Below are 24,851 nucleotides of genomic sequence, written 5' to 3' on the forward strand. Positions count from 1 at the left end.
CCAGGGTCAGGGCCTTGGGCAGAAGGTGTGGTGCCATGGAGGGGGAGGGGGCCCCGGTCCTCCACTTTTTGGCAGGCTCTACTGCCCCTTGCCAGAAGACCAGGATATTGGGCTAGATCAGGCATGGGCAAACTTTTTGGTCTGAAGGCCACATCTGGGTGGGGAAATTGCATGCAGGGCCATGAATGTGGGGCTGAGGCAGGAGGTTGGGGTGCGGAAGGGAGTGTGGAGTGTGGGATGGGGTGCGGTGTGCAGGCAGGGGCTCAGAGCAAAGGGTGCGGGGTTCAGGAGAAGTGTGGAGTGCAGTAGGGATGTGGGGTGCAGGAGGGGGCTTAGGGCAGGGGGCTGGGGTGCTGGAGGCAGCTCAGTGCAGGGATTTGGGGTGCAGGCTCTGGCCTGGCACTGCATATGTTGAGCGGCTCCGGGATGGCAGTGGGGCTAAGCCAGGCTCCCTGCCTGCCCTGGCCCCACGCCGGTCCCAGAAGTGGCCAGCATGTCTGGCAATGGCTCCTGGGGGTGGAGTGGGGCAGGTGGCTCTGCGGTGCACTGCCCTCGCCTGCAAGTACCACTCCTGAAGCTCCCATTGGCTGCGGTTCCCCATTCCCAGCCAATGGGAGCTGCAGGGGGCAGTGCCTGCAGGTGAATGTAGCACACAGAGCTCTCTGCCCCCTCTCTTTCCCCCAGGGGCCACAGGGACATGCTGCCGGCTGCTTCTGGGAACAGCGTGGTGCCAAGGCAGGCTGGGAGCCTACCTTAGTCCTGCTGCACTATGGGACTGGCAATCCCACAGGCCGGATTGAAAGCCCTGATGGGCCGGATACGGCCCGCGGGCCATAGTTTGCCCTCCCCTGGGCTAGATGGAATATTGGTCTGACCCAGTGTGGCTGTTCATAAGAACATAAGAATGGGCATACTGGTTCAAAGGTCCATTTGGCCCAGTATCTTGTCTTCTGACAGTGGCCAATGCCAGGTGCCCCAGAGTGAACAGACCAAGTAATCATCAAGTGATCCATTCCCAGCTTTTGGCAAACAGAGGCTAGGGACACCATCCCTGTCCATCCTGGCTAATAGTCACTGATGGACCTGCCCTCCATGAACTTACCCAGTTCTTTTTTGAACCTCTTATAGTCTTGGCCTTCACAACCTCTTCTGGTAAAGAGTCCCACAGGCTGGCTGTGTGGTGGGTGATGAAATTCTTTTATTGCTGAAGTTTCTTGTTTCTTTTTCTCTTATCTTCTGCTTGTAATTCCCCCAGCTCTTTGCATCTATTACTTTGCATCCTGTGGCTTGGCATTCTAGGAGTTCCCAGAAGGTGGTTAGCTCTGGAAAAGGAGCCCGTTGGATCTTAGGAAGGTTCCCTGGGGTTAGAACTACCAAATCTAGAAACCTGGCAAGGCAGAAATGACAGCCTAAAAAACAGAGCTGTAGGTTTATTCCACATGCTCTAATTAAAATGGTATTTAAGGAGCCCGGCTAGCTCAGTCGGTAGAGCATGAGACTCTTAATCTCAGGGTCGTGGGTTCGAGCCCCACGTTGGGCGGAGTGAATTTTTAAAAAAAATGGAGCGAGGTGTTTTAACCATATCTTCCCTGGAAGAAAATGTCTGTCTGTAAAAATGGTTGTTTCAACCATCTTCCTGTTTTTTAAAGCAAAGAGAGAGCCAGCCAGACAGAGAGACGCCAGATGCCAGTCCCTGCACCAGGAGTAATGCCACTCTGTTTCTTACAATCGAAAAGTAATATTCTGATTTCCTCTTCTTTCTTTTTCTGTCTCAGCTAGAACAGAACAACAGACCAGCTGCAATTCCCTGTCATCCTTTGTCTCGGTTGACTGGGTTGATTATTAAGGAGGATTGCTCTGGAGAGGGACAAACGGCTGATGGATAACTTGAATCACAAGAAAAGGTTCAGCAGCAAAATGAGCAAATATGATTTTTCTCTCCGGCAAAATGGCAAAAAGGTGGTGTGTGTTGATTGCTCTTTTTCCTGTGTATTTATTAAACATGCAATCAATTATATTTGAAACAGCAGAATCTAAAATAAGACTATGTTAAAAATTTTGCTTTATTATCATTATTTTTTAAGTGCTTTAAAACAAATGGCTCCCACACCTCAGTAGATTTGCCCCAGGGCTGTCTTTGGCCTAACACCCATCATGGATTTCAGAAAAACAAAAAAGCCCCTTGGATTTATATTGAGGTGCATTGCAGTGTCCTTTATACTGTTTCATTTTTATAAATATTTATAGAGTAGATTTGTGTTCGTTAAAGTTCTTAACAGGAGACTGAAGTTAATTTTATTTGAAACTGACTAAATTTTTTATCCAGTTTTTGGGGAACAGCCATTAAGTGGCACAACCTAAACTTTTTTTTCTTTAATGAGAGTTTATTGAGCTCCCCTTCTGATGTAAGTTTTATAAATGTAGTTTCAGGATGAGAAAATCTGATTAAACCAACTGACTATAATAGAAGAACAATGAAATTGACTAGACACAAACTTGTCAAAGGCAACAAGTGAACACACTAAAAAAAAAAAGTAAGATTGAATAATGCCGGCATATTTAACATATTTTATCCTCTATAACAAAATATTTGTGTTATAATTTACTGAAGTTGCTTCTGATTCACCAAAACTACCTGGGAACTAAATGGAAAGTGGCCTATTTGGTTAAATATTGAAACTGCTTTTAGTTTAGCAAAAGTTAAATAGCATTAGAAAGTCGGTAGCTGCCAATCCCTATACTAGCATATTACTTTTTCAAAGCCATGGGCTTGTATCCCAGCAGGGAATGATTTTTTTTCCCCGTGCAGCAGTGGTTTTCCCAATGATCAGCCACACAAAACCCCTATTTTAAAACCGAAAGGATTAATTTGAATATACTTTCCATTTAGTCTTTAACATGATCCACTTTGAATTGTCATAAAGCTGATACCGTAAATAATTCAATTCTTAATCCTCCGTCTGTACAAGTTCTGTGTAGTCACTTTCAAACCCATCATTTAAAAACAGCTCTATACAGAGTTGATCCTTAGACTCCTTCGGGGCAGGGTTGCTTTACACGGAGTGTGTCTGGATGCTGGAGGTTTCAGGCTTATCCTGTGTGCGTTTTTCTTTCCCCATGCGTTTGTATGTGCTCTGCCTGGATCCTGAGGAGGCTCAGGTGTGTGTCTCAATTCTGATCCGCCAAATGTGTCTATACGGTTATATCTGACTTGGAACTTTGAACCATCCAGGTGTATTTTTTGTAACCTTCCTGTGTTATTCAGGTCTTCTCTATTCACCAAGAAAGAGAAGTACAAGCAGCCTGGGTTTGAAAGCACCAGCATCCTCTGTCTAAAATAGCGAGCCAGATTTTTTTTTTTAGAAGAGCAGATGTTTTTTTCACAAAAGGCTTTGTCCTCCCAGTTCTGCTGAAACCAGGTACTTGTGGGACTCAATTGCCTGGATTCTGAGGGATTCTAGCATTTTGCACAGCTGTTGTGTTTCAGATCCGCTGCTGAGACAGTTACAGGTACCTTGTCCGGACTCCGAAGAAGCCAGATGTGTTCACGATGACTGCGCTCAGGTTTGATAGACACCAGGCGCTTGTACCATTCATCCTGCTGGATGAATTACTTTGAGTGGATTCTGCCAGTTGTGTCACACTTGTGCCTTGATTCCTGACTGTATCCCGGCTGTTTCACGCTGATCACCCTTCATTTTTGCCACCAACGGATGTTTTAAAACTTTCTGTCCCCTGCATTCTTCCAGGTCTAAGTGGTGCCCACATCCGGCTGGAGCCTGGTCTTTGTTTAGCAGCCATGCTGTATGCACGGGTGTGAATGAAGGGGAATGTTACACAAGGGGGAGGAAAGCAGCCTCTGTGGGAGGCGCCTTTTAAACAAAGGCCTGTGTGTTATCTTATCTAGCAGCAGGGAAATATCAGCCCTTGGCTAGAACGAGCCTGCAACTCTCACACCAATGGCTGTAGCCGTTGTAAAGAAAAACGCAGCCAGCTGGTTTCTGTAGTGTAGTGGTTATCACGTTCGCCTCACACGCGAAAGGTCCCCGGTTCGAAACCGGGCAGAAACAGCAGTCACTTTCTTTTATTCCAAACTGGTTTTGTTTTGCAGCCTTTCTTCCTGCACCATGATTGCTAGGAATTGCCGCGTTTCTCCACCTTCGTCTTTCCAAAGGGATAGTTCACGGCAGATCTTAGCAGCATGTCCCTGAGCCTCCTGAAAGGATGTTACACAACTTGATCTGATGTTTAGATGTACTGGATTGTCTCCGGAATTGCTCAGTTGACTTTCAGTGGGATTTGTGTCACAGGAATGGTGATGATCGTTGTTTTGGGCGGACGTGAGCGCTGTGCTGTGGCTACCAATAACAGAGAAATAAACCTACCTTGGGGATCGACCAGCGTTTTCTTTGCCTGTAGCTTATGCGTTAAACTGGAAGGGGAATAAAAGGCTTGGAGGCAAATGGAAGGAAAAGGCTTCCTGGTTATGGACAAGTTCATTCAGAGAGGGAGAAAAGAGTCTTATAGTTCTCACGCTGCAGCCCGGTTTGTGAACTCACTGCCTGGGTGGTTTGTGGGAAGGGGGTTTAATCCTTCCCTTCTTTTGCTGGATTCCCTGTGTTATGGTCAAATTCTGCAGTCAACCTGTTTTCCGCTGTATCTTGCCAGGTATGTTCACAGTGGCTGCCTGAGTCTTTCTGGACACCGATTCCCGCCCCCGCAATGATCACTCCCCCTGCACTGGGATCCACGTGTTTTCACCATTATTTCCCCTGCCGTGGCTCCACGTGAGTTTAACAATGCTTTTTCCTGCAGCAAGACCCATGTGTTCTCTCCTCATCCGTTAGAGTTTTTTGTCTACATACGGTGTCGAGCCTCTCCCCCCTATGATCACTCCTCCTGCACTAGAATCAACGTGTTTTCACCATTATTTTCCCTGCACTGAAATAAATGTGTTTTTACCATTATTTTCCCTGCACTGGGATTGTACATACGGTGGCATTCAGGAGCAGCCATTCCTGTTTAAGCATGTGTGGACATTCTAATTCCGGATTAAGGCCCATTTTGTGTCGTTTAACACTGTTGCACACAGGAACAAGGTAACTCTGGACTAAGTTATTCAGGACTATCCCTGAATCACTCCATGGGTTTGCATTGTGTTAGCGCCATGCATCTTAACCCTGTTCTTGACTAAATCCTTCCCTATACAGCCAGGCGTTTGGACAGTGAATTCTCAGGCGTTCAGAGGCACACGCGTGTTCGCTTTTCAGGGTTTTTTTCCCAGGTGTTTCCCCAGTTATTGTGTCTGAAATATGTCCTGCATCCCAGCGGGAAGGCAACCTGCATGCCTTCTTCAGCAAAGGGCAACTATGGAAGGAACTAGATTAAGAGTCTAGGGTTAATCCTGGAGAGGATCTTGTGTCCAGGAATGTTTTCCAGGCGGTCAGCTTGGAGAAGAGGCAAACTCAACAGGCAGAGAAACGTCTTTATGAATAATACCTGCTAAATTAAAACTATCGCCCCAAATGCCCGGCTAGCTCAGTCGGTAGAGCATGAGACTCTTAATCTCAGGGTCGTGGGTTCGAGCCCCACGTTGGGCGCGTGTTTTTTTTTTCCGTGCCACCCTCTTCCTAAGGAATTATTTCTAGATGAGCCCAGGCACATAAAACTGTGCATTTAAAATTGGAACCGTGTTTTGATCTGTCGAAAATAACTCCCCGTAGGCTTTGATCAGCGGAGAAAAAAACGTGTCACTGCAATGGGGAAAATCTGAGAAATGAGCAGTTGCTTTTAAGTCACTTCCGTCACCCTCCCATTCCCTCTGGTCACTATCCTGCCCCCCTTGCTGAGATCACTGTCCCCCACTCTGTTCTAGTCCTGTAAAGACAAGTGAAATTGAAAACTATTCAGCTACTGGTAGGACAGAAATCTGCCCCCACTGAGGGCTTCATCTTGCACCACTGAAGCTCACGAGAGGTTTTCCAGTGTCTTTAAAGGGAAAAGGAGCAGATTAGGGAGCTGAGAGACATTCTCTTTTGACAGGAGTGTGACCACATCTGAATAAATTGTGGTCTCTCTGACTGGGTGCAGTTAGATCAGATTATTTGGCTGCTGATCCTGGGGTTTAATAGATGCACAGCAGATAAAACGATGTCATAAAGGAAAATAAAATCTAAATACAATACATAACAAGTATCAACAAAGTAAAAGAAGGACGACGCATGAATGGGTAGAAACATTTCTGAATAAAGGGTTATTCAATTACAAAGCAAGCTTCTGTGAAACATGGATAAAAATGTTGATTTTTTTCCCAATTTTTATTCGTTTGCCATTTATTTGTTCAACCTTTATTATCACAGACATTCATGAAAGGCTTTAGTTCTCATGTCATGAAAACTGGCTTTTTCCGTAAACGTTGTTTTTTCTTGTTTTTTTTTTTAAAAAATCGTTCAGTTTCAAAGCTGGTTAAAGAGCGACACCTTTGATTTCCGCCCCCTACACACACACACCATCATTTATTTTTAAAATTGCCAACCAACTTAATAAACCAAATTAAATAAAGTGGCAAAAATAAATAAATAAAGTGGAAAAAAAATTTGCCTTAAAAAAGGATACCAAATACTATAACATAAAATATAATGACTAAGGGCCTGATCCAGAATACACACCTCCCCATGTAGCAATTGGTACCTTGCCCCCTAAGCCTGCAAATACTTACACACATGGTAAGTATTTACTACCTTCATGGTAGCAAAGTTAAACCCCTACCTAAGTGGCTGCAGGCTTGGATGCTAATTTAACAATATTGGCTGAGATCCTGCAAAGAGTTAAGCATATGTTCAATTTGCACACTGAGAGCTTCACTGACAGCAATTCAAAGTGTATAAAGTTAATCATACATGAGGGTCTGTGCAGCACCAGGGCCATTGTCTGTCTAGAGCTGATTCCTTCAGAAAGACCCAGCTTCACTGTTGCCTCAACAGTATTTCTTCCCACTCCCCTTCTTTCTTTGGTAGCTGGCCATGGGTGCATTTTTGAAGCCCTGTCCTGTGACTGTAGCACAGAACTGCACCGGTTAACAGTTGTGATCAGAAGCATTAACGTGAACGAGAACTAACTGTATCCCCCTGTGTATGGCTTCAGTGACCTGTCAGGTTGAATTTATTCACTCAAGATTGACACAACAAAATTCTTCACAATACACCAACCCCCTAAATCTAAGTAATTCCCATGGTCAACTTCTCACTTGTGCCATATACACATCTGATTACTCCTGGGGAACTTCTGCGGCAAAAAGTTAAAAATTCTGCACACAATATCTTAACATTCTGCATATTTTATCTGTCAAAAGAACACAATATAATCATGCCAGTTTCAATTATTTTGGTAATTTATTTAAAAGTACCTGTCAACAAGTATGTCAACAATACAGACAATAAAAAAGATTCCCCATCAGCAGTACAGAGTTAAAGGAACCTCTATGGCAAACCAGTCCACTCAGTCCCCCTCTCCACTCAGAGCCCGGGGATCCAGTGGGAAAAACAGCCTGATGCTGGGTCTTGGGGTTATACGTAGTTTCCTGTATGCCATGTCCTTCTTTCAGGGCATGCCAGGAACCCTCCACCTCAGTCCCCCTCTCCGCAGCAGTGTCTGCTACTTGTGAGCTGGAGAGCTGGGCTCTACCAGGTCCAGCAGCTTCTAGAGGTGGCCAGAAACTCCACAGCACCAGTTCTGAGGGGGGAAAGGAAATTCTGTGTGGGACATTAATTCTGTGCACATTCTGCATTGCACAGTAGCACAGAATTCCTCTAGGAGTAACATCTGGTTGCAGGCTTTTGGGGGGGGGGGTGTCTATGGAACCATCAGGTGTGTCTTCTATGTCCCATGCTATTGGAGAGTCAGCCTCCAAGGAGCCACCAAGAAGCTTGTCAGAAGTAGATGGGGTCCCATCCAGAGAGCCTTCTGGGGAATCTTCAAAATCAGACTATGTGAGAGTCACCACCGCCCTGCAGGAGCCTGGGGCTGGATTCTGCCTCTCTCATCTCAGACACAACAGCTTGAGAGTCTCCACTAGGGGTCATCTCTTTTTGTTTCTTTCTCCTCATCACCTCTTTAGCCTTTTTTTAAATGTGTACAATGATCCTGGCCCATAACTTTCTGGCGGCCTTCCATTTATCCCCCAAATGTTGACCCCTCACTTGCTTACCCCTCAGCTGATGTGTATCCTCAAGGATGCCCCTTTTACCCATGCCTCTTTCCACTGCTAGTTGCATCTTCTCAGATCCATCCTCTGGAAAACGGAAGTATTTTTCAAAAGCACCCACAAAAGCTTTTGCATTTTTGATATTGTTTCCTGTTGTCCTTTCCTTTAGAACCCATGAGGATACAGCAGCCATCAGCTTTCTGAATGAAGCGTCATGTTTTTCCCAAATCTTTTTGGAATAGTGAAGAGCTGTTCCAAGCTTATTGAGGTAGAAGAATAGTTCACAACAATTTTCGGATACTTCATAAGGAGCTACCCCTGCATCGCAGGAGCTTTCAGTCCTTGGATTTTTATTCACAACCCCTGAAATATGTGCTCCAGGTTTGTGAATGTGTGCTTTCACTCACAGTTTTCTCAGGAACTGGAGCTGTGCTTGCATTGTTGCTTTTTATCAGAGTCTAGTGTTTTGTCCTTCAGCCTGATGTACTGGAGCTTTGGACTGGCCCAATGCTTCATCTGCGCTTTTCTGCTGTTTTGCATTAGCATTGTAGCTAAAGGTCTCAGAACATGTTCCTGGTTCTTTGGCGGTTCTGCTGGAGGTGTCCCTGTAGCTCGGACTACAGCATCATCAGGAGAGCTGCCCAGGCCGGACTAGGAAAACAGAGATGTTCCAATTTAGCAGCAAAGAAATATTTTACAAAATTCACCAAAACCACCAAACTGAACTCTACACAGTGGTCCCCAAACTTTTCAGTCTGGAGCCCCCCATAACCTCCGTCTGCGCACAACGCCCAAATCTCCACTGTCTCCGGCTGGGGTGCTAAAGCCGACGCCCCATCAAGTCTAAGCCAGCCCTGGTGACCCCATTAAAATGGGGTCATGACCTACTTTGGGGTTCTGACCCACAGTTTGAGAACTGCTGGTCTAGAGAGTTTAATGGGACTGTCTGTGACACTGTGGTAAGACTCTTACAGTGATCCATGAGTTTACGTTTGTTACCGGCTTGGTGAACTCCAATTATAGAGCACACCACCAGCTTGGGGTGTCTACCTTGTTTTTGACAGTGTGCCCTGAGGTCGTCACTCACAGTCGGCAGACAGCATCACCAACTCAATTACATGAATTTGAAAACATTTGGACTCAATTTCTGGATACATTTGGGTAAAAAACCAGTGAGACTACTGAAAGAATGCCTGGCCTTCATTCCGCGTAGCCTTCCTAGCCCCCTTCTTCACTGGTTTTCCTGTTTACAGGTGTCTTGTATTTTACGCTCGTAGCACCCACCCTACTGTGTTATGTCGACGTCAGGGATTGACAACTTTTGGCCCATGGCCTGTCAGGGAAAGCCACTGGTGGGCCAGGCCAGTTTGTCTACCTGCAGTGTCCGCAGGTTCTGCCAATCATGGCTCCCACTGGCTGCAGATGCGGTTTGGCATCCCAGGCCAATGGGGGCTGTGGGAAGGGCAGGTGGCCAATCGCTGGTCTACGTGGTACTGTTTGGTTTTGTATCGGTTGATCTTGCAGCTCTGAGCTGTAAAACTGTATAATTCTGTTGGAGAACCTGTGTCATGTGTTGGATTCAGAATCATACACAAGCTGTAACTCACGTTCCTTTATGTGCTTTTTTATTGGTTTTGTTTTGTACATGAAAACAAACAAAAAATGAATCTCACATCCAGACACACACAACGGTTCTCTTATTCCCGAAACAGAGATTCCAGGCAGGAAGTGATTCCAGACTAGCGATTCCAGTCAACTTCTCTGTATAGATGTGTCCTTAGCAACTAAGGTCCAGATTTTAAAGATACTTAAGGACCTAGAAATCAACTGGGTTAGGCACCTGGACACTTTGGAAAAGCCCATTAGACTCCTAGCTGCATCTTTAGGCATCTAAATACCTTCTGCAACCCAGCCCTAGTAGCCTGCTACTTACCAACAGTAGCAGGGGGCTGTATTTTCAGTGCTGAAGGTCCTTTGTCCAGCTCTCCTCAGCGACTATGGTGCTTATATGCATGTGGTCATAGGCAGGGCCTACATAGGCACTGGAAAACTTTCGGTTTTTTTCATAGGTGTAGTTTGACTTCTATATTTGGAGAAGCAGGAGCTTGGGCCAGCTTCATGCGGCAGAGCCTGGGGAGGGAGCGCCACTTCCACCCTCGGCTATCGTCAGCAGGCCACCCAGCCTGTCAGGGTTTGGGGGTGGGGGCACAACCAAACACTGTAACTCAAAGGGGGGCCATCTCAGCTCAAAAAGTTTGAAAACAGCTCAGCAGGGGCACTGGAATGCGCAGGGGGGAGGGGCGTGGCCCTGGCACTTTTAAAAGTGGGCGGGTCCCACTTTTTATGGGGCCATAAGGGTGAGCGATTGGGGAGAGGGGGTGGAAAGAAGCCCGCAGGTCGCAAGGCCTCTGGGGAAGGGCGGCATGAGAGGGCAGGGACATGGTTTGGGCGCTGGTGGCGCCCCCACTTTTAGGCAGCTGGAGAGGCAATGGAAGACCCAACAACCTTTTAATGGTTGACAGCCAAGGCAAGCAGAGTCACTGATGAACCAAAAAACCAAATTCCTTTATCTGGTGTCGAATTCTGATACGATGGAGTGGTCTAAACTCCTACACAGATGATTTTATGAACACAGAACACTTTGCTTCCCACAGATTGAGAAATGAGGGATTCTCAGGCCGGGAGACCATGGTGATGGGTCAGTATAAGAACCCAAAGGAATAGAATATCTTACACACTACAGAGGAAACTTGGAGACAAACCAGAATTTCATTTGTCAGGTCTCTTCCACCAAACAATACAGAAAGTTCAACAACAACAAAAAGTCCTTTCTTTGTTGGCTGCTAGGAACTTTTGAATAATTTCATACTTCCTATTAGGTGCCTAAATGGAAGAAGTTGGGTGCTGAGCAATTTTGAAAATCCATCCATTTGGGAATAATTTTTGGTAACCTGAGCAGGCTCTGAATGCGCTCTCCCTTGACACCTAGTGCTGAGCCAGAGAAGAGGATTTCAGGAGCTGACCTTGTTTGCATGCGCACACCCACCCTGCCTAAGTGCTCAGCATGATGGGACTGCTTTGCCTGAATGATCACTTTTGGCTGGCGTTGGATCAAAAGTCACTTTGCCACTGGAGGCAGGGGCACTAAAGGGTTGTTATCCTTGTTGTGTGAATCAAGGGCAGCAGAACTGTGCTTGGCATACCCTGATTGAAGGCCTCACCCTCGACTAAACAGCACTCACTAAACAGCAGGGGATATGGGTACCAAACTAAACCCCACTAGTATTAAAAGGGCAGAGTCTAGTCCTATTTTTCCTCTCATTTCTCCACTATCTAGTAATAAGTTGATTAAGATTCAACCAGGAGCCTTGTTGCACACCAGCAGAAATGAAATTACTGATAACAAGGGCCCTACTAAATTCATGGTCCATTTTAGTCAATTTCATGACCATAGGATTTTAAAACTAGTAAATTTTATCATTTGAGCTATTTAAATATGAAATTTCATGGTTGTGTAATTGTAGGGCTCCTGACCCAAAAAAGGAATTGTGGGGTGGTTATAATGTTATCGTAAAGGGGGTTGTGGTGCTGCTACCCTTACTTTCGCGCTGCTGCTGGCGGGGCACTGCCTTCAGAGCTGGACAGCTGGAGAGTGCTGGCTGCTGGCCGGGAATCCAGCTCTGAAGGTAGAGCTGTCGCCAGCAACAGCACAGAAGTAAAGATGGTATGGTATAGTATTGCCACCCTTACTTCTGCAGTGGTGCTGGCAGAGTACTGCCTTCAGAGCTGGGTGCCTGGCCAACAGCCACTGCTCTCTGGCTGCCTAGCTCTGAAGGCAGCGCAGAAGTAAGGGTGGCAGTACTGTGACTCCTTTAAAATAACCTTGTGACCCACCTGCAACTCCCTTTTGGATCAGGACCTCCCAGTTTGAGAAACACTGGCTTCCCCCATGAAATCTGTATAGTATAGGGTAAGCAAACAAAAGATCAGATTTCAAAGCAGGGTTGTTCCCCTTCCCTACTCCCACCAGTTGGCAGGTGCAGGGCTGGCTTTAGGAAGTGTGGGGCCTAATTCGAACAGTTATGATGGGGCCCCGGCAGAGATGACGTAAAAAAAACACACACATTAAAAAAAACACCTGGGGCTTGTACTCACCGGGCAGTGTTCTGAGTCTTTGGCGGCACGTTGGCGTCAGGTCCTTCACTCGCTCCAGGTCTTTGGCGGCACTGAAGGACCCACCGCTGAAGTGCCACCGAAGACCCAGCGTGAGCAAAGGACCCACTGCCGAAGTGCCACTGAAGACCCAAAGTGCCGCCAGGTGAGTAAAGATTAAAAAGGCACCTCTAGCCAGGGAAGGGATTCTCACTGGGTGCGGGGCCCTGTTAGGCGCGGGGCCCGATTCAGGGGAATTCGTGGAACAGGTCTAAAGCCGGCTCTGGGCAGGTGAGCTCCTGAAGATGACCTCTGAACTTTGGCTCATCACTAAGGACAACAACTATGACTGTGGTGTGTGGAAGATGGGAGAGGCACATTAAAGGAACTCTTGGCTGATGCACTTAAGAACCTGAAGCAAAAGGACACTGCCCATCATGCTCTGGGGCAGGTGTTTTCCCCATGGTTTTATGTTTATGAATCCTGATTGCGGCATTTTCCCTAATTAATGCTGGGTCACTTCCCTCCTTTTATGAAAAGTTTCTTTTCTACTCTCAGACTCTGTGCTTGTGAGAAGGGAAGTGTTGCTTCTTGGAGGTGCCCAGGGGTGGTGTGCAACTGTCCCAGGTTATTGGGTGGGGGCTCGAGCCAGTTCTGTGTTGACTTGATGGAAAGAAACCCCTAAGTATGGAATGCAGTCGTGGTTGCTCCTGACTCCACCTGGCAGAAGGGTTACAGTAAGAAATATTCTTAGAAATTGAGACTGGCTCTCATGCAATTGTACCCCTCACTCACAAAGAGTGGCTCTCTGTCCACCTCTATTGGTTAGAGAAGATATAGATGTTTTGAGTCCACTATAGCCTTGGAGGAAATGGAGATTGTCTGCTCACACTTTTTTTTACGGTGACATTTATTACAGGTTAATAAAGGATTAACAGAGCATTTCAAGAAATGGTCACTCAATCTTTGGCTGGGCGTTCAAAAGCCTGACACTCAACTACATTTCTCCGTTTACCTTTCGTAACGTGGTAATGTCGGAACACCGCATCTGATCAATTCCAACATATACGGGAATGTTCTAGATGTCAATGGTCACAAGCCTATTCATTTTGGGGGAACAAAATCAGGAAACAAGATGGGGAAAAACAGGGGACACTGGGGGTCCCTTCCATCTGATTCGCCTAGCCACAGCTTCAAGCACCTCTGTGAACGTCTGTAGCTCAAACAGGTTGATTGCACCCCCTAATACCTTCCAGCATAACAACATCCCTGATCCTCCTCCCAATGGACTTTAACATGTTGCTACCGAATGGCTCATCTTCCAGACAGAACAAAGACTAACCAAGGAAGGGAGGAAAGTTACAGGGAATCGCTGAAATAGAGGGGAAAAGAGGGTGGACTGGAGGGATGCAAGAGGTCTTTGGTATGTGCAATAAACTCAGCCTACAGAAGCAAAGAAGTATGCGACCCCCACCTCCCCATTTAGACAGGTCGATAGATCAATAGACTGCTTATAACCATCGATACTGACTCCTATGAACATGCTTATAACCTTCAACTGATGCACCTATAGCACATACTAATCACGTCTGTAACATGCTTCTAACAGCTATTGTTTATTAAAACTTTTATAAATAAAACTGTACTCTCAAATGCAGCCTCCTTTTCTCCTTTAGATCAGGCCATACCAGTTCATGCTTTTAGCTCCAGAAGTCTCAAGGTTGGTTCCAATAGGTTTTCTGAGCAGCAATGGTACATGCGGACACGGAGATTGAAATTTTTAAAGCTCTGTAGGGAATTTGAGCATCTGTGAGGACTGAACCCCGACCTCTATCCAAAAGCATAAGCACTGCCTGCTTGGGCTAAAAGGCCACATCCATTAGCCAGGCCTAGCTAACAGTGAAGTTACTAGACCTGGTTGGAAAATGGGAATTTGTTTACTGGATTTTAAGGCTAGAAGGGACCATTTTATGATCTAGTTTGATCTCCTGCTTTATACAGGCCATAGAATTTCACATAGCTACCCCTGTATTGAGTTCTCAGAGGAATTTTGAGGGGCATATGTCCTTTGGAAGCTTTTCCAGGGGGAAATTCCAGTTTTCCCATGGGACTATTAGAAAAAGAGAGGGAGAGTAAGAGAATCCTATTTTCTCACATTTTCTGACTGTTTCCCATCTTTTTCCAGCTGGAATTCAAGTTGGAAAGTAGAGTCCCACTAGCTTTCCCCTGCTTGGGGATTTCCCAGTGAGAAATGCCCAGTTTCCCAGAGGAATGCCACTTTTCTGGTTTTGATGAAATGAGATTTTCCATTTGTGACGCTGTATGGAATACGAGGGACACATTATATGATAGTGTTGATACCAATATTGTACATTTGCAAGGAGTCTGACCAGATATGCCGTGTGAGGTATCTGCAAAAATGTTACACTTTGCCAAGGATGATAATCTTCTTTATATGTTTGTATCACCTTTGCATTGTGAGTTATAGATGTGGGGAGTATATCTGTATTTCCAACTTGTTCTGTGTTTCCGGCTGACACCCCCAGACTGATTGGCATCAGCACTGCCTAGCCTGTTCGATGGCCATTCAGGGTCATCAGCTGTACAATGAACCCATTGAAAGAAACCAGGAGCTACACTGTATGAGTCAGCAAGACATGTAGGAGCATATCTATGGAAGAGAACTCTATGGCTTTTCCATGGCATGTGATGTGAAGCTTGTGTCTGGGACACAGGAAATTACAAACCACATGGCAAACGAATATAAAAGAAAGCTGCATCACCTCCATTTTGTCTTAATTCCTGCTTCTTACCTCTGGAGTAACTTCTCTACAAACTGAAGCTCTGAACAAAGGACTGAAAGACCCATCCAAGCTGTGGATGTGTTTCAGAGGGACTCTCAAGACAGCAAACTCACCAATATTACTAAGAATCTGATATATGGTCTTTGAAGTCTCTGTACGTATCTGAGTGCTTTACCATTTAACAACTCTCCTCTTGTTCGTTCTTTTTCCTTATAACAAACCTTTAGTTTTAGACACTAAGGGATTGGCTGGCAGCATGGTATTTTGGGTAAGATCCAAACTAGTACTGACCTAGTAATGTGGCTGACTCTTTGGGGTCAGAAGAATATTTTCTATAATGAGCAGAGTTTCAATAACTTCTCACTGTACTGGATCTAGGTGCTGATTGAGAGCCAGAGAACTGGAATGCAATGAAGGGGGCTCTGTGAGTTCTTTTTTAGTTTCTCAGCAACCAGTGGAGGGGATCAGGAGCAGAGTTTGTGACTGGTTAGGGAGACTAACTCCAGTGTTAACCACCAGTTTTGGGAGAATCTGGTCTCCTTTACAGCCTGCCCTAACTGTGGCATTTACAGTGAGGGCTGCCCCAGGCACCCCGGGTCCCAACATTAACAAAATTATTTTCTGCTCAGAAAATGCCAACCAGTGACTAGCTGTCAACACACTTTCAAGTGTGACAAAGGTCTCTACATTCATGGCACAATAATGTATTCTAAGGGTACTTATCAGGCCCCCCTTCGCCTAGTATCCAAAGACCTCGCAATCTTAATGCACTGTGTAAGATGGGTGCTCCTATCCCCATTGTACAGATTGGGAACTGAGGCACAAGAGGCCAGATTTTCAAAGGTGTTTCTGTGCCTAAAGATGCAGGAAAAACAACGAGAAGTCCCTGTGGCAGCTTAGAGACTAACAAATTTATTTGGGCACAAGCTTTCGTGGGCTAGAACCCACTTCATCAGATCTGATGAAAATGCCAATCAGATCGGATGAAGTGGGTTCCAGCCCGTGAAAGCTTATGCCCAAATAAATTTGTTAGTTTCTAAGGTGCACAAGGACTCCTCGTTGTTTTTGCTGATACAGACTAACATGGTTACCACGCCGAAACCTGTAAAGATGCAAGGAGGCATTCAACAGGATGTTCAAAGGCATCACACCTGCATAGGGACTTAACTCACATTGATTTCAATCTTGAGGCACTTTGAAAAATGTAGCCTTAAGGACACGTTTCTATTAAAGCTGGAGCTGCAATTTCCAGAGTCGGTAGATGTACATGTGCTCCCATTGATCCAGCTAGCATGCTAAAAACAGTGGGGTAGCTCAAGGGCACCAGAATGCAGGGGAACCAGGAGGCCATGGCCCCATCACTTTTTACTGGCCATAAGGGCGAATGACCGGGGGGGGGGGGGAAGAGAGCAGTGTGGTGTGTGTAGCGGCGTGGTCATGAAAGGAAGAAGTGAGGTGGGGCGGAGTTGCAGGGGAAGGGGTGGTACAAAGGCGGGGCCTTGGAGAGAAAGGGCAGCACGGGGCTGCGGCCATGGTTCAGGCGCCAATGCCCCCCCCCCCTCTTTTAGGAAGTTTCTGCCACTCCTATTGTAGCCGCCATGGGGCAGGAGGGGCACGACGGGCTAGCCACCTGAGTGCATAGCTAGGGTCTCAGATGGGATTGTACTCCAGCTGCTAGCCCATCCTTGCAGCAGCATTGCTGTTATTTTGAGCACGCAAGCTTGATCAAAGCGAGGGTGTGTATGTCTACCCAAGCTGGGCATTACAATGGTCCCTAAGTACCTTGCTCAAGGTCACATAGGGAGAATAAAGAATCCAGGTCTCCCCCAGGGCCCCCTTCCTCCCCTCTTTGAGCCATAGGCGCCAACTCTGCGGGTGCTCTAGGGTCGGAGCACTCCCAGGAAAAAAATAGTGGGTGCTCCCCCCATCAGTGTCTCCCCCTCCCTCCCAGCACCTCCAGCTCTCCGTGGATCAGCTGTTCCCCAGCATGCAGGAGGCACTGGGGGGAGCGGGAGGAGCAAGGGCAGGGCGCACTCAGGGGAGGGGGCTGGAACAGGCAGGGTGAGGGTGGGGCCTTGGGAAAAGGGATGGAGTGGGGGTGTGGCATGGGGTGGAACAGGATCGAGGAACCCCTGGCACATTAGAAAGTCCGCACCTATGATTTCAGCTACCTGAGGGCAAGGATGGTCGAATGGTGAAGGCTCTGGCTTAGGACATGGGCGAATCAGTGTCAGCTCCCTGCTGGGCCACGGGTTTCCTGTCTGACCTCAAGTTAGCCACTTAGCCTCTCTGCGTCTCAGTCCCTCATCTGTAAAACGGGGGATAATAGCGCTTCCCTACCTCTCAGGGGTGCTGTGAGGATCTTTAGATTAGAAATTGGGAAGTGCTTTGAGCTCTACAGGTGAAAAGTGATTTATAGGAAGGCAACAGTGTTATTAATCTCAGTGGAAATAATCGGCTTAATCTGGAGTAAGGAAGATTTAGCCCAGATACGTGGAAAAACTTTCTAACACCTAAGAGGAGTTCTGCTCTGGAACAGGCGACCTATGGAAATTGAGGGACTCACACCACTGGAGGTTTTTAAGACCAGGTTGGACAAACACCTGTCAGGGACAGGCTAGGTGTATTTGGTCCTAATTCCACTGGTGGGGCTGGACTGGATGCCCTCTCAAGGCCCAGTCCAGCCTGGTATTTCTAGGACCACACCAGTGCCAGGTGGCTATGGCGTGTGGGTCCCTTGGTGGGCAAGGAGGTGAGAACTGGTGCTGAAGCTTTTCCCACAGTTGGTGCATTTGTAAGGCTTCTCTGGCAGGTGCGTTCGCTGATGGACCACCAGGTGAGAGCTCTGGCTGAAGCTTCTCCCGCACTGGGGGCACAGGTAGGGTCTCTCTCCTGTGTGGGTCCGCCAGTGCTTAATGAGGTCCGAGCGCCGGGCGAAGCTCCTCTGGCAGTCAGAGCACTGGTGGGGCCTGCCCTCTGCGTGGGCCCTCTGATGGGTTGCCAAGGCTGGGCGGGAACCGAAGCCAACCCCACAGTCGGGACAGAGGTAGGATTTCTCCTCTGTGTGGGTCCTCTGGTGGGTGATGAGGTTAGAGCGCTGGCTGAAGCCCCGCCCGCAGTCGTGGCAGTGGTATGGCCGTTCCCCAGTGTGTGTCCTCTGGTGGGCATGAAGATTGGAGCTCTGGGCAAAGCCCTTCCCGCAGTGGGAGCATTTGTAGGGTTTCTCTCCCGTGTGGATCCTCTGGTGTTTGATCAGCACCGAGCTGTCCCGGAAGCTGCGCCCGCAGTCGGGGCACCGGTAGGACTTTTCCCCAGTGTGGGTCCGGCGGTGTACGATCAGCGTCGAGCTGGTGTTGAAATTCCGCTTGCAGACAGCGCAGGTGTAGGGACGCTCCCCTGTGTGGGTCCGCTGGTGTTTGATCAGGTTGGAGCTCTGGCTGAAGCTCTTCCCACATTCGGAGCACCGGAAGGGCTTTGTCGCCAGATGGTGCAGAGGGGCTGAGCTTGGATCAGAGCGTGCCTTGCGGCCCCTTGGCTCTGCCCGGCAGGCAGCCGACACTGGGCTCTGCTCTGTACCAGCGCATGGAAGGGACTCCCCCTCTGAGAGGGCTCTCTGACATGCACTGACGTTGGAGCTGGTGGATTGAGGGCTCTGCTCAGTGCTAATGCATGGAGAGAACTCCTCCTCCAGCAGGATTTTGGGATGTGTATTTGAGGGTGCTGGGCTCGCCTTCAATCTTTTCCCCAGATCAGCTTCTTCCTCTGGGTCAGCTCCCTTTCGTGCACTGTGATTGGAGCCACTCAACCTTTGCACAGCGTTACCACGTGGACGAGATTTCTCCTCTCGGTGCGTTTGCCGATGCACATTGAGCTTGGAGATGGCGTCGAACCTTTCCTCGCAGTTGGGGCATTGATGGGGTTTCCCTGCTGGGTGGGATTCCCCATCGCTGGTCTCTGCTGAGCTTTGGCTGACGCTTCCCTGGCTCTGGGTATCTTTACCGGGATCATCTTCCTGGAGGACCGTCAGCGTGGTTCTCACGCTGCCTTTATAGGGCTTTGCCTCCTCATGGAGTCTCTTATGGGTAATCAGGTGGGAGCTCTGGCTGAAGCTTTTTCCACAGCTGGCACACCTAAAGGGTCTCTCCCCCGTGTGGACGCGGCGGTGCTTATTGAGGTCTGAGCGCCGGGTGAAGCCCCTCTGGCAATCGGGACATTCATAGGGTTTCTCTCCCGTGTGGGTCCTCTGATGGGTGATCAGGGCGGAGCGGCTGGGGAAGCTTTTCTCACAGTCTGAACATTTTTAAGGCCTGTCGCCGGCATGGCTCCTCCGATGGGTCAGGAGCTGGGCGCTGGTGCCGAAGCCTTCTCCGCAATCGGGGCACAGGTGGGATTTCTCCTCCAGGTGGGTCCTCTGGTGGGAGATCAGGTTGGATTGCTGGCTGAAGCTCCGTGCGCACTCAGGGCATTTATAGGGTCGCTCCCCGGTGTGGACCCGCTGGTGGGCGCTGAGGTTGGAGCTGGTGCTGAAGTGTTTCCCACAGTTGGCGCAGTGGTACGGCCGCTCCCCGGTGTGGACCCGCTGGTGGGCGTGTAGATTGGAGCTCTGGCTGAAGCCTTTCCCGCAGTGGGAGCACTTGTAGGGCTTCTCACCCGTGTGGGTCCGCCAGTGCTTGATCAGCACCGAGCCCTCACTGAAGCTCCGCCCGCAGTCGGGGCAGCGGTAGGATTTCTCCCCGGTGTGGGTCCGGCGGTGCACGATGAGAGCCGAGCTGGTGTTGAAGCTTTTCCCGCAGCTGGTGCATTTGTAGGGTCTCTCGCCCGTGTGCAGCCTCTGGTGCGTCAGAAGGTTGGAGCTTTGAGAGAAGCTCCTGCCGCAAACGCTGCATTTATAGGGTTTCTCGGTGGCGACTGCATTGCTGTCTTGGGGTCCCTTGAGAACTCTCTGATGGCAGGCGGGTTTATCCTCTTGCTTTGCTTGGTGCTGCCTCCCTGACCTGCGCCGACTCTCCACGACTTTTCCTCTCTCCGAAACAATCCCATCGGATCTTCCCGAGAATGCCCTGTGTGGTTCCGCATGCTCCAGACCTCCTTCCCAGGGATTCATCTCTTCGTTCTCATGCTTGAGCCCGTCAGCTGCCAGAACAAAAAGAGAGAATCTGAAGGTGAGTCATTCTCTGGGCTGGGCAGAAAGGAAACCTCAGCACTGTGGGTTGGGGAAACTCATTAAGGTGGGAATGCAGACACTGAATCCCTAAGATCAGCCGGATCCCGGCACAACCTCAAGCTATTGTGCTTCCTACAGGAATTACGGAGCAGAATTAAGTGGCCTGTGCTATTCACGTGGTCAGACTAGATCTGCATTTCTCCACCTGTGGGTCGGGACCCAAAATTGGGTCTCCAGAACATAGGTGCCGAGTGCGGGTGCTCTGGGGCTGGAGCACCTGCAGAAAACAAAAAGTGGGTTCTGGCACAGCTGCAAAACAGCTGTTTGGAGGCTTGTGGAAGGACGGCATGCAGCCAGTGGCGGGCAGGCAGGGGACTTCGGAAGGGGTGTAGAGGGGCAGGAAGAGGCGGAGCAAGGGTGGAGCCTCAAGGGAGGGGGCAGAGCAGGGGCAGGAAGAGGTGGGGTGAGGGCGGAGCCGTGGCGGAAGGGGTAGAGTGGGGTGGGGCCTCAGGAGGGGGGCAGAGCAGGGGCAGGAAGAGGTGGAGTGAGGGCGGGGTCTTTGGGGAAGGGGTGGAGTGGGAGCAGGGCCTTAGGGCAAAGTGGGGTGGAGCACCCCCAGGGAAAACTAGAAGTTGGCGCCTCTGCTCCAGAATGTTTCAAAGGGTCGCGGCTCCAGTCCCGCGGGGCTGGCTGGGCCCGGCTCGCCTCCCCGTTCCAAGCACTTCAGCCTCCCAGCGCCACTCAGGTTTAGCCCAGCTGTCATGGCGACGGGAGCCTGGGGGCCAAACCTGACTGAGTGGCCCTGCAACCCCATGAGCCAGGGCACAGCTCCACTCACACAGATTGTGTCCAGTCAGGGGCCGGGGCCAAACCTGAGCAGCGCTGCTTCCCCAGAGGTCACAGTGCCCAGAGCAGAGACCCAAGCCCAGCCAGCCCCACAGCCCAGGAGCTGCAGGAGCCGCCACTGTGGGGCGAGCGCCGTGCAGGACCAAACCCCACCAGGGGACAGGATCTGACTAAACTCACCCCAGGGCCTCCACCCCCAGACTATTTACTGGGTCGCGACAGGCCACAAACATTGACAAATGGCTCCTGTGCCCAAAAAGGTTGAGAATCACTGGGCTAGAGGATCAGAATGATCCTTCTGACCTTGAAATCTTTTTGGACAGGGTGGCTTATTTCACACACTTTACACGGGTGTAAATGACAACGCAAGGTCACAGTGTGAGGAAGGCTGATGGTCTTGAGGTTAAGGAAAGGGGTAAGGCCTGCAGGACACTTGGTTGCATTCCCCAGCTTTGCTACACACTCCCTGTATGACCTTGGACGATTCACTTAGGCTGGGATGTTTAAAGGCGCCTATGTGAAATAGACATCCAACTTTCACTGAATTCAGGAATAACTTCTTGATTAATTTTAATAATTCCCTTAGGTAACCTTTGAAAAAGCCAGCCTCAGTTCCCATCTGTGAAATGGGAATAATCGTCCTTTCCCCCTCCATTCCTGTCTATTTAGACTGTAAGGTCTTTGGGGCAGGGACTGAGTCTCATTGTGTGTTTGTAGTGTGTCCAGATCTCAGCTGCAGCCTTTAGACCCTATGTAATACAAATACTGCATAGAATCTGAGACTATAAAAAACCATTGTGATCATACAGTCTGACCTCCTGGCCAGAGAACCCAGGCCATGGAACTTCCCCAGAATAATTCCTGTTTGCACTAGAGCATATCTTTTAGAAAAGCATCCAATCTGGATTTAAAAATTGCCAGAGACAGATAATCCACCGCAATCCTTGGCAAATTGCTCCAATGATTAATTATCCTCGCTATTACTAAGTAAATGAAAAACAGAAAGGTTCCAGGAAAAGGAAAACAATTAGGGTGACCAGCCGTCCCGATTTTATAGGGACGGGACTGTGTCTTATATAGGCACCTATTACCCCCCACCCTGTCCCGATTTTTCACACTTGCTATCTGATCACCTCTAATAACAATGCCAGCAAGCTAGTCCTACCACAGAGATATCAAATGTAAGGTACATTTAGAGGTTCTTCATCATTATACCCAAAGTACTGGGTTGCTGGCTAGAGCTGGCAGAAAATTTTCAAATGGAACCGTTTTCTCACCGGGAAATATTTTGACAGAATTGAAATATTCTGCAGGAATATTCTGATTTTATTGAAACTTTCAATCAAAATCAGGCAGATTTCTAGGGTCCTTGTTCCAAGGCAGCCTGCCCTGGAGCAGAGGAGCATATTTAGGAAACACCATTCTCACTGTGGAAACATTTCAATGTTTCTGAAGCAAAGTACTGCAGGACTTCAGTTTCACAACTATTTTCATGGTTTTGGCTTTTTGTCCCAATTTTGTCTAAAACGTTTCCCGAACACTCAAAATTTCACAGAACCAAAATTCTGCTCACTAACCAGCTTTAGTGTGTGGTCCTCAGGATGCTATAAAGTGGCTTAAAATAAAAGGAAGTATTTATTCACATAACACACAGTCAACTTGTGGAACTTCTTGCCAGAGGATGTTGTGAAGGCCAAAACTATGACAGGGTTCAAAAAAGAACTAAGCAAATTTATGGAGGATAGGTCCATCAATGGCTATTAGCCAGGATAGGCAGGGATGGGGTTCCTAGCCTCTGTTTGCCAGAAGCTGGGAATGGGTGATAGGGGATGGATCACTTGATGATCACTTGTTCTGTTCATTCCCTCTGAAGCACCTGGTATTGGGCACTATTGGAAGGCAGGATACTGAGCTAGATGGACCTTTGGTCTGTCCCAGTATGGCTGTTCTTATTTTCTAAAATGAGTTTCACTCCTATCCCCAAACGTACTTCTGTCCCTGAGAAGGTGCCAGAGAATCTAAGGGGCCCACTAGGGACTTTGCTCCTGCCCAGAATTTTAAGTGGAAGATGATCAGACACTGTGGTGATGGGCGACTGTAGAGAACCGATAGCTAAAGATGAAACGGGAGAGGAGCTCTCACAATGCCAGTTGAGAAGTGTGAGCTGTGGGGGAAGGTCTACTTTCTAGGTTCTTCTGCTCCCTCCCGTTCCCAGTTCTGGATTTGTATTAGGAGTCTGTGGAACCAGATCCTTAGCTGGTGCACATTGGCACTGCTCCGCTAACATCAATGGAGCTACCTGGCCAAGATTTTCCAAAGCAACTGCTGAATTTTGGATGATTAACTTGACGCACCACAAAGAAGCCCTGATTTTTCAGAGGATAAGTTCTCAGCCCTTTTTGAAAATCTGGCCCCGTTAAGGCGGACACTGAAAATCATTAAGTCACTTAGCAAAATCTTGGCTCAGCTAAGGAGCTGGGCGACTGTTTCAGTGATGCCAACATCTGATTTTTATCTCCAGTCTCACAATGTTTAGTGTTTTCCTCAAAGCCCCAGAGTCAGATGATTATGAAAGAACCTCAGCTTTCATTTTTTTCTTTTTAAAAAAGTACATTTCTAGACCTTGAGGTTAAAGAGAAAAGCTTGAAAACTTGGTTCTAGAGTCTCAAAACCCAGAAGGCAATTAATAAGCCATAATGAAACAATAATTATTACTAATAATAACAAAATAAACAACAAAATTAATAATAATAATGTGTTTATTATTTAAAGCCTCATTATTTGAAAGCAGCCTCGTGATTTTGGGGGGCTGACTGGTTCTTGAATGATTTCAGCTGGCAAATACAGGGGTCCTGCTGTCCAGCACCAAACAGGGCATCTTGCTCTCTAAGCAGCTTCTTAGGGGTCAGGCTGCAAAATACTCAGCTGCTGTATTGACCTACATCAAGGTTCCTTGTCTGCCTTTCCTGAGCTGTTTGTTCACTGCACCTACCACCAATCCCCTTCCCAGTACTTACCTGGATTCATACCGAGAGGTCCCTGTGCCCAAGCACCCAGGGGTAATTGAGGAGCAGCCGCAGCCAACCAGAGATGCTTCTCCGATGCACCGGGGGTAGCAGAACCTGCATACCAGTTGCCTTTTGTGTTTCCATCACAGATGCACTATGGGAAATGTAGTCTCCACTGCAAGGCATAAAGACACACACTCTATTGCGGAGCAAACGCCAAAGGGCAGTCTGTGTTGCAGAGAACTATGGGAAGTGTAGTCTCCTTTGTCATGCACGAGAGTTTTATCGCAAGGCATTGTGGGAGATGTAGTCTCTGGGCCTGGGCCTGATCAGCAATGTAGTGTTTGTGGCGGAGTATTATGGGGAAAGCAGTATGCATTGCAGAGTTTTATGGGAAGTGTAGTTTGCATTGCAGGGCAGTATGGGAAATGAATTTCTGGGAGGCATGAGGACAGTTTGACTGTGATGTGCTGGAGAGGAGGCTGTGGAAGGGAGGGTGGCATCCCAGCTTTAAGAAAGCAAGCAAGCCCTGCAGGATAACGGAGGAATTCTTTGCCTGCAGTGAATTCACCATTAGTTAATTCATTTTATACACTAAGTCCAAGTGCCTGGAAGAAATGTGTTAAGAGCAGGATGTGAACCCAACCTCCACCTGTAGACCAGAATACCCAGCT

At 48.2% G+C, this 24,851-nt stretch overlaps 1 protein-coding gene and 3 non-coding genes across 4 annotated transcripts; 3 read left to right on the forward strand and 1 right to left on the reverse strand.

Moving 5' to 3' along the window:
- Nucleotides 1-1,467: 1,467 nt before the first annotated feature.
- TRNAK-CUU (transfer RNA lysine (anticodon CUU)) lies at nt 1,468-1,540 on the forward strand. The gene has a single exon. It is a non-coding gene; the product is annotated as a tRNA-Lys (tRNA).
- A 2,457-nt stretch (nt 1,541-3,997) lies between these two features.
- TRNAV-CAC (transfer RNA valine (anticodon CAC)) lies at nt 3,998-4,070 on the forward strand. Its single transcript has one exon. It is a non-coding gene; the product is annotated as a tRNA-Val (tRNA).
- Nucleotides 4,071-5,527: 1,457 nt separating this feature from the next.
- On the forward strand, nt 5,528-5,600 carry TRNAK-CUU (transfer RNA lysine (anticodon CUU)). Its single transcript has one exon. It is a non-coding gene; the product is annotated as a tRNA-Lys (tRNA).
- An 11,587-nt stretch (nt 5,601-17,187) lies between these two features.
- Nucleotides 17,188-24,372, reverse strand: LOC116827225 (uncharacterized). Its single transcript, XM_075071580.1, is given in 2 exon segments — nt 17,188-20,292; nt 24,187-24,372. Coding segments are annotated over 2 exon segments (2,424 nt in total). The 5' UTR covers nt 24,197-24,372; the 3' UTR covers nt 17,188-17,878.
- Between the last annotated feature and the right edge of the window lie 479 nt (nt 24,373-24,851).

This window comes from Chelonoidis abingdonii, chromosome 12 (assembly GCF_003597395.2).
Source record: "Chelonoidis abingdonii isolate Lonesome George chromosome 12, CheloAbing_2.0, whole genome shotgun sequence".
Taxonomy (NCBI): Eukaryota; Metazoa; Chordata; order Testudines; family Testudinidae; genus Chelonoidis; species Chelonoidis abingdonii.